Source organism: Apteryx mantelli, chromosome 2 (genome assembly GCF_036417845.1).
Source record: "Apteryx mantelli isolate bAptMan1 chromosome 2, bAptMan1.hap1, whole genome shotgun sequence".
NCBI classification, from domain to species: domain Eukaryota; kingdom Metazoa; phylum Chordata; class Aves; order Apterygiformes; family Apterygidae; genus Apteryx; species Apteryx mantelli.
In genome coordinates, this window is record NC_089979.1 from 123,112,555 (window position 1) to 123,132,555 (window position 20,001).

At 36.3% G+C, this 20,001-nt stretch overlaps 1 protein-coding gene across 1 annotated transcript in view; it reads left to right on the forward strand.

Moving 5' to 3' along the window:
• The window catches only part of TOPAZ1 (testis and ovary specific TOPAZ 1), a 42,576-nt gene extending 25,394 nt beyond the window's left edge, over window positions 1–17,182 (forward strand). Inside the window, exons 10-21 of the mRNA XM_013950701.2 lie at window positions 449–512; window positions 1,644–1,795; window positions 2,013–2,105; window positions 2,387–2,502; window positions 4,066–4,132; window positions 7,154–7,328; window positions 8,446–8,546; window positions 12,022–12,187; window positions 13,036–13,200; window positions 14,284–14,487; window positions 15,102–15,285; window positions 16,969–17,182. Of these exons, the coding sequence (XP_013806155.2) occupies window positions 449–512; window positions 1,644–1,795; window positions 2,013–2,105; window positions 2,387–2,502; window positions 4,066–4,132; window positions 7,154–7,328; window positions 8,446–8,546; window positions 12,022–12,187; window positions 13,036–13,200; window positions 14,284–14,487; window positions 15,102–15,285; window positions 16,969–17,182 (1,701 nt within the window). The remainder of the gene's footprint in view (window positions 1–448; window positions 513–1,643; window positions 1,796–2,012; window positions 2,106–2,386; window positions 2,503–4,065; window positions 4,133–7,153; window positions 7,329–8,445; window positions 8,547–12,021; window positions 12,188–13,035; window positions 13,201–14,283; window positions 14,488–15,101; window positions 15,286–16,968) is intronic.
• Window positions 17,183–20,001: the final 2,819 nt, after the last annotated feature.

The following is a 20,001-nucleotide window of genomic DNA, read 5'->3' on the forward strand; positions in this document are numbered from 1 at the left end:
ACAGTGTTAGCAACTTTATTTCTAGGTGATTATCTGACTCTAAGTTGAAGCATTTATGTAAATTTTTTTCATCATGTTTTCACTTGTACCCTTATGCTTCCCTTTCTCTGAATGTTTGCTTACAATCTGTCACATTTATACTAATTCCAAGTAATTGTATTTTCAGTTTCCTTTTTTGTTTGTTATGAGTGTATACTTAAACATGCAGGAAGCTGTGATCCCAGCAGTTCCTTCCCCAAAAATGCCATCTATATTATTTTTATACTTTATAAATTTGCTGTGCTTTAACAGTGCTTTTGCCTATTGACCCAATTATGTATGAGTTAAATAATTAGAAGCAGTGTAAACCTTATTTCCTTACAGAACTTGTGTTTGTGGATTGCTCTTTTGTTTGAATATAGCATAAACTGAGGTAATGTTTTACTGTTTTTTTTCCCTCTTTTTCTAGATTTGCATGGCAATACTTCGGACATACATTACTATTAATGAATTAGGCCTTCTACAGCGTGCAAGTATGATATAGCGGTAGCTCTTGGTGCATCTCTGATATATAGCTTATTTAAAACATTAAATACAGAAGCAGTCTGGAGAGTAATGGTGAAACTTCGACAGTGAATAAGAAGTTCTGATTTAGGAGGAATATGTCCAATCCACATGTTTTCATGGTGCAACTTCCTATTGAGTTTGGGAGTTTAATGATGCAGTTATTTCAGGAGGTTGTCATAAATCTTATTTCCAATCAAAATGAACTGAGCCAGAATGGAACTAGGTTTGAGACTAGAGATCAGTAACTTGAGTGGGGCTTTTTAATGAAACCAAAATTTTGTAAGACACTTTTAAACGCCCTGACTATAAGTCCAAAACACTGTAAGTCCAAAAAGTTTAGGATTAAGTTGTTCCAAAGAAGCGCTGCTAAAGCACCCCAAACAGCTTTAATATATACCATATAGCCGTACTACTATGATTTAACACATTTTAGGGATCGTAGTTGATTCAGATCTGTCTGAGCCTCTTGAGTCCAGCCAAAAAGGGCTAAATCTGACTCTGTACAGTCATTCCTTTTGTACCTGTCCGAGTGGTCTGGGTTTTTGAAAGCTTATTAGAACAGGTGTACTACCATGCCAACATGGGATTCAGTTGCACCCTATTTAGTAATGTTCCCTTGCTGAAGTACTGAGCGCTATAATGCAGACAGCAGCGAGTACCTGCAGGCTCCAGTACATGTCTATCAAGGCTAGCACTGGAACAGCTAGTAAGATCATCCGCTTGGATATAACTGCACTGCGCTGCCTAATGCTTCACAGCTGGAAAGGCCTCACTGGCTTAATGCACTACCAAATCTAAACTGGTTTTTTGAATTCTTTTTTGTGCTGCAACAAATCAACTAAGCTTTCTCGAAACCTGCATGGTTTATGGAGTTCAGCTCAATGTCATGAGATATTTCAGAATAGTTAGTCTGAGTCTAGTAGGGTTGGCATTGTACTCAGACAGGTTCCTTTTACCCATTTTTCTCAATATCCCAGTCCTATAATATCCTGGTTAATTAAGAATTGGTATACTGCTTTTAAAATTTAAGGAAATAACTTGTTTAAATGGTTAATATCAGTTACCCTGAAGTGAAATTATTTTAATTGCTTTTTCAGCACAAATATTTATAAAGTTTTACAGAGAAGTTACGCCTGGTGTGGATTTTGCTTCACAAGTCCTGAATGATCTTCTCGTTTCTTTGCTCAAGAACTGTTTGTTTCAAGAAGTATTTCAGATATTGAATGTTACTGTACTGATTAATATGCTGGTAAGTGACCTTGGAATATTTTGAAAACCTCTTTGCTCCATAGTATCTTAGCCTTTCTAGTACTATGCCATTTGCAGTAATATTTGTTTTTTACTTTGGTACCCATTTTTTATAAGAAAAAAAACCACAAAGCAATTCATCAATTCTATAATAAAAACTCTAAGCTTTCTAGTTGAACAAAGTTGTAAGACTAATTTTGCTTTTTTTTCTAAATTAGCCGGCTGTTGATGTTCTTCTGAAAATTTTTGAGTACATGGCTTCTTTGAATGTAAAAGATGCTGTGCCTACATTAATCAGTATATTTTGTAAGGTATGAGATTAATTGTACTACTATTTGTTGACATTTCTAAAATGCCTTGCTTTGTTTTAAACTCAAATGTATCACTTTATGATTCTTTAAATAGAATTTTTTAAAAGTTGCATTGTGGTTAGCTGCATTTGTGGTACAGGCTTCCATTTATCCCTTAGTTTTTGACTGAGATTCCTTGTGACATATTTTTCCCACTGATGTTTGCCTCTTGCCTCTGGAAATATTTAAGTGATGCCAATCTTTTGTGTGTTTACTTTTCTTCCCCCTATTTGATATTACAGCTTGTTGATGCTGGTATGTTTCTTGAGTTTGAACATTTCAACTTCATTATTAAGTTCCTTCACCAATTGCAAGTTTCCAGTCAGGAAATAAATACTATTCTGAACATAAAATCCAGGTATGTCTTTAAGGAGCTATTTTATACCTAAATTTATCTAGTTCTTTCTTCAGGTTCTATATCATAAGTTTATGGGCAGACTTTAAAAGCCAGTTAGAAAATGCAAACTTAGTGTCTTGGATGGAAATGCATGTGATTCTATCATAGCATGCCTAATTGTTCTCTGATGATCAGTATGAAAAAAGCTAATTATAACTGCAGTCAGAATCCAAATCTTGGATCTTTTATCTTTGAAATCCTTTGTCTTTGAAATACATTAAACTGATATCACTTTAAAATACAATCTGATGCAGTGCTGTTCCCAGGTGTGCTGCAAGTTTGTATAACTCTAGTCAAATCAGAGATGTTATGGTTTAATACATATCTTAGCCCAGCATAAGCAAGCAGTACTTTTGCAATAAATAGCCCTTGCAGGCAATAGGATGACTAGTTATAATCTGAAGTAGTTTTCTAGTTTCATTTACTGTGAAACTGCATAAATGCTTGTGCCAACACAAGCAGAGAGGAGGGTGGGAGTTTTTTTTTTTTCCCAGTGTTGCTGGATGATGCTGGTCACAGTGTGAAACTACAACCTGAATCTGTTCCAAACTGTTGATATCTTCCTATCACTTACAAGAAAATGGATCGCCCTCATGCATCACCTGTATCAAAAAATTGAGAAACTAAGTTTGCTGTTCATAAAGCAAGTTTTGATTCTTAGAGGAATCAAAACGGGTAACATGTACTGCATAAATACAAGGTATCACTGTTTCAAGAGAAAACACTATAGAAATCAAATTTGCTGCTCTTCATACTGGTCCCATAATGAGAACACCTGTCATCCATGGATATCAGTGTTTTACAAATGCAACTTAACACACCTGTTGGAGGTAATTTTTATCACTTTTCAGATCAGGAATCTGATTCACCAAGGAATGGCCCTTTCCAAGTTTCCAGTATATATGTGCTTTTATCATAAACTGAGAAGCAGTCTGTGTGCAGATAGAGCAGCTCTGCTACTTCCACTACATGTAGTAGCTCATCCATATGTAGGTTAAGTATCTCTACATGATTGCATCGCACTGGTAGCTGCATTCATTGTTCCAGTGGCAGCAGCAGAATAAAACATTATGCTACTAGCTATTTGAAGCTGAATTGCGCCGTCTCATGTAACCAGGACTTTTTTTTCTTTTTGTCTTCATATCAGAAACACGTACAGTACAGCTCTACATTTATTTAATGGATTGCAAGTCTTATTCTTATCTTTTCAATTACACTTATCCTAAGAAAAGGGAGTATTTTCTCTGAAAACAGTTTTGTTCAATAATTTGCATAATACATGAAATACATGTACTGACTTTCTTTGATATCATTATAAATATGTTTTCAGTGTCCAGTTTGTATAGTGTGTGTAGTAAACCAAGTCAAAAATTGCATCCGTTTTTAATACAAACATGATGTTTTGTTGATCACCTCCTGATAGTGTGTTGTTTAGTTCAACAGGGTTAGAAAAGTGAATGGTTTGAATAGAAATAGCTTCATTTGATGTTAAAATAACATATTAATATTTTTTTCTTATTGAAGATTTCAGGAAAAACACTTTAAAAAGAACTGGCATTTTGACTTCAATTTGGTAATGACTGAAATTCAGGTACTGTGTGTGTGTATTCTTTAAGCCTTTTGTGATCCTTAAACCAGTTAAATCTCATGACTTTTTTAAATCTACAGAAAATAGCAATTTCTATGTTATTTTAAATTTTTATTATGAAGTATATTGAGTTTACAATAATACATTGTTAGTGAAGCCATATTTGAGAAAGGTTAACATCCAGGGAAAACTGTCTTTGGCTTTTCTGTGGTGTATCAGTATTTATTTTAATTTACATACTTGAGGCTTTTATCTTAGTTTTGACTCAAAGATTTTATAATTTTAAACATTTTGTATGCCGTACGTTTATTGTTCTTTTAATCAGTAGTGGTACAGCCTTCCTTACCAAAAATATATTTAATATTTTATTTTACAGAATTCATATCTAGTATAGAAAGACACAGTTGTAAAAGGCTGTAACTGGTAATGGTAAACTGGTATTTCAAAGAATAAGTAAATATTATAACATAATTTCTTTAATGGTACACTTGAATTTTTCATATTTAAGGGCAAATTGCTTTCTGTATGTACAATTGTAGTACTGTTTGTAAATTATCACACACTTACTGTCATAGCTTCTTAAATTTAGGTCTCAAGGTCTGTAAGAACCAGGACTAGTTTTGATTCATTTTCTTTTTTTAATATGAAAGTCATCTTCAAGCCAGCTGGCAAGTATAGAGGAAACAACCATCAATTTGATGTGCATCCTGCAAAAAAGATAACCAAAAAAAACCCCACTCAGAGACTGATTACAAAAAATAGCTGTAAAAAAGTTCCTTCATTAGCTTTCCAAGAGCCTGCAAAATATTTGCAAATATTGGCCCTTTTTATTAATGGGAGTAACATAGCACATCAGCTCCTACTACTGATGACCATGTCTAAGTCCTGCTTATCAAAACCTTGCAGTCCTCTCACGTTGGACTTTCCGTGCCCCCATCACTGGAACTCGAGAGGCCAAGCTAGTTGCAGGGTGTGAATCTCCCTGACTACGCCAGGAACCCCCTGGGAGGCTTGTTTCATTTGGGTGCAAGTAGCCTTTGAAAGTATTCCTCTGTGTGCACTGAAGTCAGAGGTATAGCTGCAGATGAGGATATGAATAAGTTTTTTTTAGCTGACTAGGTCATGTGTGGATAGTAGTCTGGTCACAGCATCTTAGCATGAGCTGTAGAAACAGTGCAAGAGTTACAACAGCCAACACCAAATCCTGTGCTGCCATGTACACAGCGATCAGCACAGGAGCTCCCTACCTTAACACTGTCGGATACATTTGCTTAAGAGTCAGTCATATCTTTTGGTCATCCTTAAACACCCATGCCAACATATAGAAGTTAAACTGGGATTTAGTCCATTTTAATAGCCTGGTCTTACCCCTCAAGCTTTTAATCGTGCTTCAGCCTTTCATATGGCCAGTCTATGGAGTCTGACTAGTAAAACTCTTCATCTAGAAAGCACAGTGAAGTACCTGCTGTCAGATATCAAGATTAAATCATAAAGTCAAATTAGGTTAAGTATATAATGAGCCCATTCAGGTTTTTCACAACCTGATAAAATAAGCTTTATTTCTCATGAAAGAAGTAGTTTAAAAAAAAAAAAAAGTGAGTTTATAGAGAACAGCTTTAAAGATTATAAGGGGAAGGTTTATCTTGTACCTAGACCGGAGAACTATGCTCTAAGTACTAGCATTTAGCACCTCATGGCACATATGCAGAAATAGGTGTATATTATACAAATGCTATGATGTCTTCACTTTTCAATAGTGACTTAACCATAAAAAGCACTGTGGTGATTTTTTTTTTCTGTAGTTCTCCTTGGATGGATATGAATTATTAGGTAACAGATGTGCCACAATAACATTTCTTTTAATATTCTTTGTTCAGTGTGAACTCAGAAGAAAGATCTTGTACAGGATTTTAGTTGAACATATGTAGTTGAATGTTACATGTGACTTTAGTATGTTGTTGTTGGAAATCAGAGTGCTCCAGTTTTCATGGGTTATCAATGCAACATGAGTTTTATTCTGGTTATAAATTAAGGAGTAAGCTAAGTACTATTGAGACTGATTTATTCCTCATGTTCAGATGGATAAAACATAAAGATTCACATGTCAGAAAAGGCTAGATCTCCATTTCATTTCAGAGAGATAATTGATCTAAACTAGTTCTTAACTTAATACTCAAGAATAAATTCTAGATTCTGTAGTCCATGCTGAACCATGTAATAATTTGGGTTGGAAGGGACCTCAGGAGGTCTCTATTCCAAATTTCTGCTTAAAGCTGGGTCAACACTGAATTCAGAGCAGGCCGTTCAAGACTTTGTCCAGTCAGTTCTTGAAAACCTCTTTAATTTTTTGTCTGCAGTTATCCTTCACCGGTCTTGGCATAAATGCTCAGTTGGCTTACCTGCAAATGCTGCACAACAACCCTGTACTGCTATCAGTATTCTGAGCCAGTTGGTTTAAATTTAACATTTCAGTGTGTGTATGCATCTCCAGCACATGTCTCTAGATTACAGCGCACAAACATGGGCTTAGTCCTGAAACTCCCAGAAAAGTTGCACCAGAGTAACAAGTATCTGACCAGGACCGTGTTCTTAGCCTGTATTAATAGGAAGATTCAAGTTAACTTAATCCTAATGAAACACAGTGGGGTGTTGATGATGCTAATAAAATTTTAACAAGCTAGAGAAAAAGTGTCATAACAATATGAACAGTGAGAGAAAAGAATATAAAACACTGAGATTTAATCATAGAATTATAAGAAATGTCTTTATTTGGTTATAGTCTCTTTGGATTAACTGATCTAGATGCTGTGATCTGTTCCTTTAAGAGACAGGGGATAATCCATTGAGGGAAACGTCAGAAATCAGAATGCATTCAGTACTGTTGTAGGAGACAGATTATATACTAGCTGCATTTTCTTTACTGCTTTAAGTCTATTCCAGGTATATCTCTTGAATTCCAATACATTTTCTGTTTGGTGTTCTGGAAGAAGGTTTGCTTATATTTATCCATTGCCTTCTTCACAGCACTGCAAGGAAAAAAGCGATTGGACCAAGTTGGGAAATTTGTATATCAGTTTGAGAACTGGACATGAACAATTTGGCGATCTTCAGAAACTGTCATTATTTATTGCTGAAATACTAACCAGAGATTCTGAGGAAGAAAGACCAGGAGTTCCTTTTTGTGATTTTGCTGATGCAGGTAAAATTAAGATGCAATAAATATTCACCTTTATTCTTTGTAGAGTTTTTGAAAGAAGAAAAAACAAAAATCTATGCTGACTGTTTTCTTGACATTAGTCAATTTTATGTGATACAATGTTCAGAATTCCTCTGGGTACAAATGCAATCAACTGAAATGCTTAATAGATGCCATTTTCTAGTTGAAGTAAAATTCCCTGTGCTCATAATTAAAAGTCAGAGATACTAAATGGGTTTCACCACCTGCTCCAAAAGATGGACACTTGAGCTTTGTCAGATCAAGAACAGAAGTCAAGATTGATGATTTATTAATGAGAATGTCCTGCTCTCAGGACAAAGACAAGCATATTTAAGTATTGTCATTGGAAGTGCCACATTCTTAATAGCATAAATGAAGTTTAGGGTTGTAAATACAACTAGATATATTTGTACAGATAAAAACACATTGAATGGAATCACATCTTGTACATTTCATTGGTGCTTTCTTTTAGTAATCTGGATTTTCAGAATTATTTAATCCTGTAAAAAAAATAAGAATTTCTGCAAGGGCTGCACACACAAAAATTTTATAATAAAAAATATTTTATTCCAGTTATGTGACGTGACCTTTCTGACCTCAGACTTTGATATTATAAAACGACTATCACAGCTTCCAGTCATGGAACACACACAAGGTTCTGGTGGGGCCTGAAACTTAGTGTGTAGTTTCTAGTATAGTAACAGTGCTTCCAAAGTGGTAGGATATATTGTAAAATATGGTACTCTGGTTTGGAAAAACTTGTAATTCAAAACAGGTATGTAATTGCTATCATTGCTTCATGGTGCCAAAAAATAAGAAGTTCACTTTACAAATAATTATGTTATTATGTTATGTTATTATGTTATGCCATTATATGTTCAAGCATCTTATTGTTATGGATGAAATAGAATAATGCAAAATGTTCTCTGAATAAATTATAGTTATTTATTGTACTTTGTGTTAAAACTTAATAAATTGTAATTTAATGCCAAATATTCTAGAATATATATTTAAGATTTTCACAGTGACCTTATTTCTAAAGTGTGCAATTTCTTTAAAACTACATTTACACAAAGTAATATATTTTTTTCCCTTCTAGTAATAAAAAATTCACACTGTAATGAAGCAGACAGAATTTTCATTGGAAGAACTGGGATAAGTGTAATGTATTCTTATCACAAAGTACTGCAGTGGATAAAGGTATTCTGGGCTATAGCAATCTGTTTGGAAGACTGAGTCAGTTCTTTTCTAAATGTTAAACTATATTTCTCTGGTTGAATGGCTGGCTGTGCCATCTGTCTCACCCAGCCTTAGCCCTTCTCAACTATCCAGCTGGATTAAAGCATTTTGTTGTGCCTTTCTGAACAGTAGTTTTCTACATGCATCTCTTGCTTGCTTTCTTTGTTAACTAGGGTGGAGGGAGTTGCTTGTGACAATGAATATGCTTTTAATTTATTTTTCATATCTTGTGTAATTATGGCTTTCCTGGGACCAAAATACACACAGTTTGTGGTAGTTGTTTTCCCTATAGTGGTGGGCATACCAGACATTCATGCTGCCTGGTAGAACAAAGGCTTCAAGACAAAGCACATTAGGGAGTGTACTTCTGTCTGGATGGAGCCCATCATGACTTTGTCTTGCAACCTAGAAACTTAATTATTTAGGTTCAGCCATAATTCTTCTGATCCAAGGATGAATCTGGCTTAACAGACAGATCTTCCTGAGATTCTGGGGCCAGGTGCTGATGGGGTTGTTTCCCAGAAATGTCACTTTCCTCTGGCAATACTGTTGTATCCAGAGACCTCCCAACTCAAGGAATATTTGAGGAAGTTTGAGTGGGCCCTTTCCTGCACCAATGGCTCTGAACCTGATGTCAAGTAGAATGGCTAAGGCAAGGAAGACAAAAGGGGAGGCAAAGCAGGGTGCTTCTGTAGCTGGTGAACAGTTTATTCCCCAGAGCATCACTGAAAGTGTTTTTCCTCTTTAGAATCTCGGGCTCTTTCTCATTTCACACCTCTTGCCAGATTTGGACCTAGGAGTCTTGTGACTCTTGCAAAGATTTAAGTATCACAAAGAAGTACCATTTACAATCCTTCCCTTGCTATCAAATAATGTAAAGGGCCCGGGTTAAGACACTAGACCTTCCACTGGATATTTATACTCTTTAGTCCTCATCATAGGTTCAGAAGTTCATAACAAGTTCACTGCAGCAAGCACTGTTTCACTGATAATTTTTTCTTCCTGGAAGGAAGCAGTCTAGTGTTTACTGGCTTGAATCCCCTATACAATGCAACACGACGAAAAAACATCAGTGGTTTAATTTAGCTTGTTTATGTTTTTGGAGCTGTATTTTGGCCAGTGATCCCACTCTGAATTTACCTTCCTCGCAGTGGGCCTAATCCTCATGATTAATAATTATGCTGTACTGGGGGGTTCCTCACCCCATACAACATGGTTTCCAGCATATATTATTATGAACACAAGCGAAGACACTCTTGTCCCCTTTTGACTCTTGTTTTCCTTGTGAATTATTGGAGGGGAACTCTTTCTGATTTGTATCAAGGGATTAAGGTAGTCTTTTTAATATAACTGTCTATAAGGGATGCCCTTCAGGACTTTTGTTACATAAAACTTGTGCACTGCTCAGTCTGTTTCCAGGATCAACCCAAGCCCCAGAGGATATCTGATAAAGCTGCTTATTTTAGAGGCAATACACCCATTTTGATGAATCGGTAATTTTGGAGCATCATCTTGTTGAGTTAAATAGCTTTTTAGCAAGTCCCCACTAGCCTGCAGCACACTTGTTCCACCTGTCACAACAGATTGTCACAGCACAGTGTGGCACTGTTTAGCAATAGAGGGAAGGAAAGGTCTTTGCATTAACACTTTTGCAGTTAGAAAATTTTAAAGCGTTTTTGTTCTGCTCTACTCACCTGTTAAAACAGTTAGGAGATTCCTGGTCACGGAAGAGGTAGGCCAAGTTCTTGGCATTGAGTGGTTAGTGCTCATGTGCCCATCTAAGAGCTTAGTTTGGCTTGGGTTTTGGCTCTCTTCAGCAGAGAGAGTATATTCAGTGTTTGCAGGGAAATGCTGTTGCACACTTGTCTGTTTTCCAGGTCTGTTACAATGGGCATCCTGGTATGTGGGTTGCCAGACCTCTGATAGCCCAAGGAGGTTCGTCTTCATGTCCTCGTGTTAGAGATGCAAGCTGTCAAGAATGTGTTGTTTCTCTTGTATAAAAGGAGTTATTAAAAGCAGACAGTGCTTATATTACTTTGTTTTTCATGCATAGAGCGAAAAAAAGTCATCCCTCCATTGGGAATGTTGTGTTCAGTGTCAAATCCACCTCTCAACAAACTGTTCACCAAGATCCTCAAATAGCCTTGCAGACAACCTGTGTTCAGAATACTGGAGCATGAATGAGGCAGTGCTCTGCATGATTTTTATTGGAACCGACAATCCCCAAATTGATCTCTGTCTCAGGGATGAACTAGAACTGTCATTCCTACCTATCTCCAACCAGTTTCACTCCATAACCTGTTTCAGATAAGTCTGAAAAGCAGGAAGCTCAATCCTTCACCTTATCTTATTTTCTGTACCACTTTTTGGAAGCAGCAAGATAGGGGATCAAGCAGATACTAGCCCATAACCACAGGATTAAAGATAAGGTGAAGGACTGAGCTTCCTGCTGTGACCGAAATAATTTTGGTTTTAGGACATGCTCTGTGCCTTTTTAATGAATATTTTGGACTGCCTCAAGCTCTGGATGTGCTTTTGAGACATTCAGATCATTTTCCCTTCACAAACATCAAACCCCTTGAACTCATAGCTTTGATGCTTGGTGTCTGCCAGGGGTAAAGTATGTATGCTCCATGTTCATGAAGAGAATATCCTTTTTAAGAGCTGAGAAAGGGCACAGAACACATGCACTTGGAAAAACAATGCAGATGTGAGACGTGAATAGAATTCCATGGAGACAGCTCTCCAAGCAACCTTAGACTACTTTCTGTGATTGAAAAAGCCAACAAACCAGAAAGTTGTTTAGAGGAAGGAAACCAGACTAAAATTCAACTTGGAATCTGATGATAAAATTATTGGTTGTTTTACTGCTGGCCAGATAGCCTCTAATTTTTCCAACTTTTTTTCTGCTGAGTACATAAGTTAGTGTTTTGTTTGGTTTATGCCAAGATAATTATTTCAGCTTAACAGTTATGTCTCTGCTACAATATGAAATATCTGTATGATCTTTTCAGAATTTTATAGGCTCTGTAGTGCTAAATGGAATCAAAAGCAGTAAAAATGTTAATACACTAGAGTAAGCAAATACAAATAAATTACAAAGTATATAAGAAATACTGTATAGGAACATCTTACTGTGGAAATAGTATTATGGAAAATACTGTGCTGGGAACTATTAAACAATGGATTTTTTTTTTTTTTTTTTTTTTACCTACAGAGTCAAAAATTAAAAATCTGTTATTTATTCATTAGAATTCTTACTACTCAAGTCTTTTTCCTTTCCCCCCCCCTCAGCTTGGATAATGTAGCTAAACTGATCCATATAAATCTATATCACCTGATTAAATCTGCTGTATTTTATGTAAATATACTTTGTGTTCACCAATGTCATTCTTTCCTCTGACCTTACCCCTTTCCTTTCCCCTTCTCCTGCTAGGGAAGGAAGGTTTTGGATAAATTGCATGAGCTAAAGATATACTTTACAGTCTTGAAAGGACTTACTGGTCCAGAAAAGTCAGCATCGAGATGTCAAATTGTTAATACTGCTGCAGAATTTTTTCTTAAAACTGGAAGTTTGGATGGAGCAACATGGGTATTGAGAGGTAAGTGTGTCTTGTAAAGAACTGAGTTTTGATATTTAAATTCGCACTGTCCCCTCTTATGAAAGACTTGAGCTAAAAGTTAAAAGCTGGTCTATGTTATTAAATAAATTTATTGATACTGAGACAGCAAAAATGTGATCCATCTTATCAGTTAGCATTCTTCTTGATATGTATAAGAAATACTATGACTAATACCAGACCTTTTTCAGAAACACTGTTTTCAGTTGACTACCATCCACTGTTCTATTCAAAAACCTACCATAATAGGGGAAGGGTGCTGCTGGGAAAGTGAGCCTGCCCCATGCAGATTTCCTTTGAGCCCAGGTGAAATTCAGTGTCAACAAATCTTCCAGCTGGGGTCAGTGCAGTGTTTCTTTACTCCTCACAGTAGCCACACATAATGAAGCTAACTTTGGAATATTAAAATATTTCTATCATAAAATAACCCATAATTACTTGCTTTTTGGAATTCTGCTGACATGATGAAAAGAAGAGAGGAAACTCAGAAGTATGCACAAGAATAAAAAGTGTTCTATAAAGTAATATTGAGGATCTAAATTTTGCTATTTGGCTTTATAAAACATTTATATATAAAACTGTAGAGGGCAAGCCACTGAATGAGAGTCACTACCATGATATTTAAAGATTTAAATATGAAGGTTTGGGGGGGTCTATCTGAGAAGTATTTGTGATAAGGAACAAATTATTAATAACTAGAATTGCATTTTATGTGAAGCTTTGAAATTTGTTTTCTATTACATTTTATAATATACTTTTAACAGCCAAAAGTCCATTGTGACCAGCTGTTTCAGTTAATAGAAATAACACCACACTATTCTTTGCTGTAGAGTCAGGATGGATCACAAATGCACCAGTGTGGCCCTGTGATAAAATGGACATCCTCAATCGACATAATCTGTTACGTTCACTGGTACATGAATACTTGAGTAAGAGTTTATACAGGCAGGCATTTGAGGTTCTGCAGAACTTACCGGGTTTCCAAAATTGTTCTGGTAAGTAAAAAAAGGTACTGTGTTAAGAGCTAAAAATTTAACAGGTGATTCTGTACTGTTCCTTTTTTTTCCCCATTTCCTGCTACAATTTATTGAAGATGGATTTTTGACATGCCCATTTTCTTGCAGAGTGTAGATGTCAGTTAAAGTACCTACTGTACTCTGCAACTCTTACTAATTACGTCAGTAACACACACACACACACACACACACACACACACACACGCACACGCTCTTTATACAGCTGTCCTCTTTTTCTAATTGTCCCAGTTACATAGAACTATAGGAAAGGTCCACTAATTTTTTTAAGGACCATACAGTCTCTACAATAGGAGAGAACAGGGATGTCATCAGGGAGATTCATTTTCTCTAACTTCAGTGTAGAAATCTACATTGTTGATTTCTAAAGCTGAGCTAGCCATACTAGGCTTTTTAAACACACCATGTGAAGAAATGAGTACTTTTTCAGGTTCGGTTTATCTGACAAATTTGGGATGTGTACTTTGAGATGGGTAGTTCCTTAGTCTCCACTGTAGAAACCTCACTTGACTCACTTGTATAGGGCTCAGTCCTATTGTCAGTGCGTATTCTTAGGTATATTAGGAGAACTTAGTTGGAACACTGTCTGCTTTGAGGATCCTAAAACATGTTTTGCCGTGATGTGGATAGTAGGCTGCTGAGTCCTGCCAAGAAGTGGGCAGTTCAGAGCATGGGCAGAAGCAGAACTTGTGGCACCAAGATGACTTTATTGGTGCAAATTTTGGGAGTCTGAGACACCAGGTAAAGATTGTATTCTTAGACTTGGGCAGGGAATATATTTTTATCTGATCATACTGTTTTTAGCAGGAAGTTATGATGTGGACTTTAACAATTCATCTTTAACAACGTAAGTGAAATGTGTATAACTATGTGAAAAGACCTGAATAAAGCGTCATTATCGTAAGTTATCTCAACCTTGTGCCATTTTGCTAATGGAAGCAAGAATCCTTATTTAGGTACTGATGCCAACATTGGGAAGCCACTCTTCAATTAGACTTGCTTTTGATTTGAATTCAGTAATTAACATTCTTCATTTCATTTCAGATACTGTAGATGTTCCCTGGTACAGCCGTCTTTTTAACAAGCTGATAAATGCCTGTTTTGAGAGCAAGAACCTTGGGATCTCATCTTCTGCAATAGACTTCATGCTTTCAAAAAATATACCTATTGATTTTTTTCTGCTTAGAGGATTAATCACAAGTTTGGGAAGAAGTTGTTTGTGGAGTAAAGCTAGGACCTATTACAAGAGTAAGTTGCTTTTTAAACAATATCCTTTGCTTATGCTCTTTGGACAGCATACACTCATAAAAGCTCGGTATATTGGGGAGAAATAGATAAGAGTATACTTTATAAGGAGAAAACCATACTTTCTGTGTCACTGTAAGCTATTCATTTGTAACCACAATATTTATTAGGAAATAGCTACAATTGAAAATAACTGTCAGTGAAGACTACGTGGCATGAAAGAAATACAATTCTCGTAAAATTAATTTTTCATGTTCAATTTCAGAATTTCCAAAATGTGAATGCTGAAAAGATTTAAAAGTGCATCATCTTCACACTTTTATCTAGGCAAACTATACTTCCTTATACTCCTGTTTAGAGCTATAATCGTCACTGATAATATTTGTTGACAAAAATAACATTTTACAACAGAGATTATTATGCGGATGGAGTATTTGTTGTGTTCTTGAATCAGGCCATTTCACACATGAAATAATAAAGTCTGTTAAGAATTCTTACTTTTTTAGGGTTTTTTTTTAACCTATTTTTTTCTGCATTCTAAGCCACGTACAGATGAAAATAGATCTATGTTCAGTATTGATATCCCTAATTTCTTACATTTCTGCATTTACTGTCAGGTGCTTTATCATTGGGTTGCTACCCACTGCTGCAGGGAAATTTGTATCACAAACTTCTGCCAATTCCTTCTTACCTCTCTGAGGTAGAGATGCTGTTGGCCATTGAAATATTCCTTGTTTCAAATGCCAGTGATGTTCAAAGTCCAGGTGCTACCAGTCAGACTCTTCAAATAATACTCAAAAGGTTTGTTGACAAATACATACCACTTTGACTGTATTTATCAATGTGATCATGAGAGACCTTGTTTTCTGTTGGCTGGGAAAGAGAATCCTTGTTTTTAAACTTTAATCTGGTTATAGAGCAGTAAACATATTCTTTTTTAAATTCTTATATGTATATAACAGTTACCAGCAGAAAAATAGTTGTTCCAGACTGATACTGGACTGGTTTCCCTAACTGAATGTGTCTAGCATATTAAGAACATACTGTATTTTCTAAACCAGGATAGCTTGATATTTCAATGTATAGATTCTTGTGTTGTGATTAAGCAGTGGAGTAGAAGGGCAGAGTCAAAATGTTAGGCCTTTCAAAAGGCAAATCTAACATTTCTTGGCTGTTCTTTGGGGAGTGCATGAAGCTATTTTATTTGATTCTATTTGTAGGGGATACTTCAATATTAAATTTCCTAGTGTGATTTTTCCCTCACTATGAGACAGAATACCTTCAGATAAAAGTTTATTTCTTTTTTCCTGTCTTGTTCATAAACTACCAACCACTGTCACTAGATTATACCAATAATTCATTTTTCAAGACCCCATTTTGTCTGAGATTTGGTGGCTCAGCATCAGAATGTGAAACTGCATAGAAAAGCTGGATTTGTTAAGTAGTGTGAACAGGGGCACCTCGAACTCGAATACTCTGTGTCTTCCTTCCCCCCACCCTTCCCAAGGAATACATCTCTTAGTTTTGCTTTTTGACAAACAAGAAGCTTTTTATCTCTGTGTCTTTTTGGAACATCTTACCTCAAAGATGCCTGATTTGTTTTCTCTAAGTTTTTCTGCTGTCATTTAGGGGAATATCGAAGTTACATTTGGAATGCTGTTTGATTACTTCAGGTCAAAATAATCATTATATCCTATAAAATAAGAAGCATGCATCTTGCTTGCAGGAGAAAAGAAAAATCATAGTGAACTCAAAATATGACTGAATTTATTTAGAAAATAGTGCTGTCCAGAAGAACAGTATAATTTAAAAAAATTTTGTCATCAGAAAATTTGTTGTGATGAGACATGATACGTTCTTCAGCTGATTTGACACATAGGAAATTTAACTCCATTGTGAGAATTTTTTTTCTTCTTATTAAGACTATTTGTTGATATAAAAGTTCTAGCCAACACTAGATAGCAGTTTCAGGTGTATGCTGTTGTACCTCTGCTGGTCTGCTTAGAGAATATGATCCTGATCATGCAAAAACATAGGCATATCACTTAGCACACCCTTACTCCAAAAGTGAATACGTGCCAAAAATGAGTAATCATTTTGGATTCAAGCATGTACATAAATTATTGCAATATCCAGTTCATAAAATGTTTTATATGCCTTTACTGAATTTTCCAGACCAGAGTTGAGCATTTCTTGATGAAATGCACTGCAGTGAGTATTGCAGACCTCCTTTGTATTGGCATTAAATCCTATTATTTTCCAGTACTGTGAAATATGTTTAAGAGATCACTTTTTTAACTTTTTAATTCTTCAGAATAATCAGCTAAAAATTGTCTAGAAATTAACATAATCTATCGAAAGTGAAGTGAAGATGAGGCATTATTTTAAATTTTTTTATAATCTTCTTGCCATTATAAAGCATCATGCAAGTGACACAGGGCCTGTATGTTACATAATTTTGTATTTGTGAAAAATCTCTTACAGATGTGAAGATCCAAAAGGGCAGAATAAAGATGACTATCAAACAGCAGTGGAGAGACTGATCCTAGCTGCTCGTATATCAGATCCAAAGCTTTTTCTTAAGCACATGACAATGAATGTTAATATGGAAGAAGTTTACAGCTTGGATCTTACATCTGCTCTAAAATGGCTGCAGGAGAATATGAAATGGGCTGGAAGGGTCTGGCTGTTTCAGTAGTTATTAATTAGTAAAGACTTTTTTTTTATGGTTAAAGTAATCATTGCTGAAAATAATATAAATCAATAAAGACAGTTCCCACTGTATTCAGACTGTGCCTTACTGATTAACAGCAAGGCTTCAAATCTCAAGTTGTTTTTAAATATTTATGCTGATGATAATGCAGATAGTAGCACAAAAATAGAACATCTTTTTTCGTACATGCAAGTATCCCTATACAGACTGTCACACCAGCTTACATAGATATTTATAATGGTATCATTAGCCTCAGCTACTTTTCCCTTTTTATGGAGAATATAGCACTAACTGTTACTCCTGTCCCAGCAATTGATTGGGTATATCTAGTGTTCTTGAGTGAGAGGTTTTCCACATTGCTCCAAGAACCTGTAGAAGTAATACATGTTTCCTTTTGTTTTCCTCACAGTGTATTGTGAGGATATTGTCCCATCTGTGAACCCCTTCTTAGGCCTTCATTTCCTTACTCAAAAAAAAACACTGAGAACAAAATAACTTCAAAAGTCACTTACCACATGAGACATGCCTGACTTAGCTAACAGGATACCTTCCTTCACAGAGCTGAGAGAGTCTCTACACAGAGTTCACGGTGGAAGGTGTAGCTGATGTGAGTGCAGGTATTGCTTCACGTTTTTGTATATATGTCCCCTTCCACTGAAAAGGAAAATTTTCTCTCCCTCTTCAAAGTGCTCTTGGAGGGATTGCTTCTACCTTTGCATCCGTGTGTTGTAATTGACATTACCATTATTTAGTTTCGGTCAACTGCATGATGAGATGGAAACTTCTAGCAACTTATTTTTTGCCTGTGTCTTCATGAATTCCTCTCTTCTAGTAAGTCCGTAATCATATTTGGGACATTAATTTCTTAAGTCACACTTCATCTACTGAGCTGCAGCCTGAGTTAGGTTTTTCATACCAGAAAATTCTCAGGGAAAATCAGTGGGAACTCAATCAAAGTTGATATTTGCCCAAGCTCTGCATTTCTCTAATGCTAGTTAACATCTCCAGTACCAATCTTCACAAACATGCTGATGATAGAGCTCTTTTGGACCTGTCTGTCCCCACCAGAGTTTTTTGTGCTGAGAATTTCTGCTCTCTTGGGTGTGGAAACTTGTGGGTCTTTCAGGCTTGTTCCTTTGGTAGTGACCCAGAAGATGGTGGCCTCAGCCCTCAGTGCTTGAAAAATCTTTCCCTCCTTTGAGGCAGCACGGGTCTGTTTTCTCAGTTCTAGCAGCATTATTGTGGGTGGCCTCTCTGAATCTGAAAGCCATCATGATTAGTGCTAGATGGTTGAGGGGGGATTTGAGGGGTTTGCTGCTTGGTTTGCTCGTTTTTGCCACTGTAGTCTTTGGGTCCATGTCATTAGTCTGATTCCAGCCGGCCCAATTCTAACCAGTGTTCTCTTGTATGTGGCACTGCACTGTTGTGCTACTGGAGATCACTGTGTGGAATCGGGGAGCTTTCTTCTGTGTTCCTACTCTCCTTGTTCATAAGATTAAGCTGACAGAGAATAATTTCAGTCTCTTAGGAGGATGTGCAAAGCTGCCACACTTTAAACATAAAGGATCTTAAAGGGAAGATACTTTAATACAGATCTTGATGCCTTCTTCAGGCTCACCTTCAACTTAAGATCAGCAGGTCTGCAGCTATTAGATCCCTTACCTCTTCAGTTGATACCACTGCTCTTCCAGCCTGTCTGGGAGTTGCTCCTGAGGAGGAAGGGTTTGGAAACTGATGACCATCAAGATCACTGCCTTCCTCCTGCCCCACCTCTATAGATAAATACAGACACAGAAGAAGCCCGTCTTGTCTTTTCTGAGGGTATAATTCTTCTGTAGGGATTTCATCTTCTTTCTAAAAAATGACAGGTTCAGTGCTAACAGATAGCATTGCTTTTAAAAGAAAAGCTCCTTACCTCCAAATTTCTCTTGAACAGGTGGTAGTCGTTCAAACAGGCTTTGGATTCCACTACTTGATATTCACGAAGACAGCGCTACTGCTTGCAAGGCTATCCACTTTGTCAAGTCCACTAGTATTCAGCTGCTTTTTTTCTGAGTAGTTGAAAGACTGGATACGAAATAATCAGATTTCAAATGAAGGATCCAAACTGATGTTCTTCCACCCACTCCAGCATTAACTGCAACAGCAGTTTTGGAAGGCTTCAACAAGCTGAAAGTGGCAATGTAGTCAACAGTGAGAAGCTAGATCATTTTTGCTAATTACTTTTTGTAAGATCCTTTGTAGCTTAATCTTCCTTGGAATTAAACAGAAACTATTTGAACCCCAGCTAAATCCCAAATTTCTATAAGCAGTACCGGATGTGGCTAATAGGGTATTTTAGAGATGCAGAGGAACAAAATTGTTAATAATCCTTAAAACTTCAAAGCTTGGGATGTTCTAAGACAGCATTATTTATCCATTTTAAGTAGTCTTGAATTTTTACATAGATCATGCCCTAAAAAATAAAAATCCAAACGTTGCTTTATTTTTCAGTCAGAGGTTTGGCATTTACCTTCCAGTGTAGCTTGGAACTGTGTAAAATTTGTGCAATGTTCTGGCTCCATCTCCTGAGTATCATCTCCACCTGATACAATGCTATCTCAGTTATGTTTTATATTAACAAGCAAAGCAAGCTCCCCACATTGTTGCAAAGATGTTATACCTGCTGTACCAGGATCTAGCTGTATCTATCAGTATAATCTGTCTCTCTACCACCATGACAAATGAGTAGGCAGTCTGAACAACTTTAAGTCCTGTACTTCACATCTTTATACTTTCTGGGTCTACTTGAAATACCTTACAAA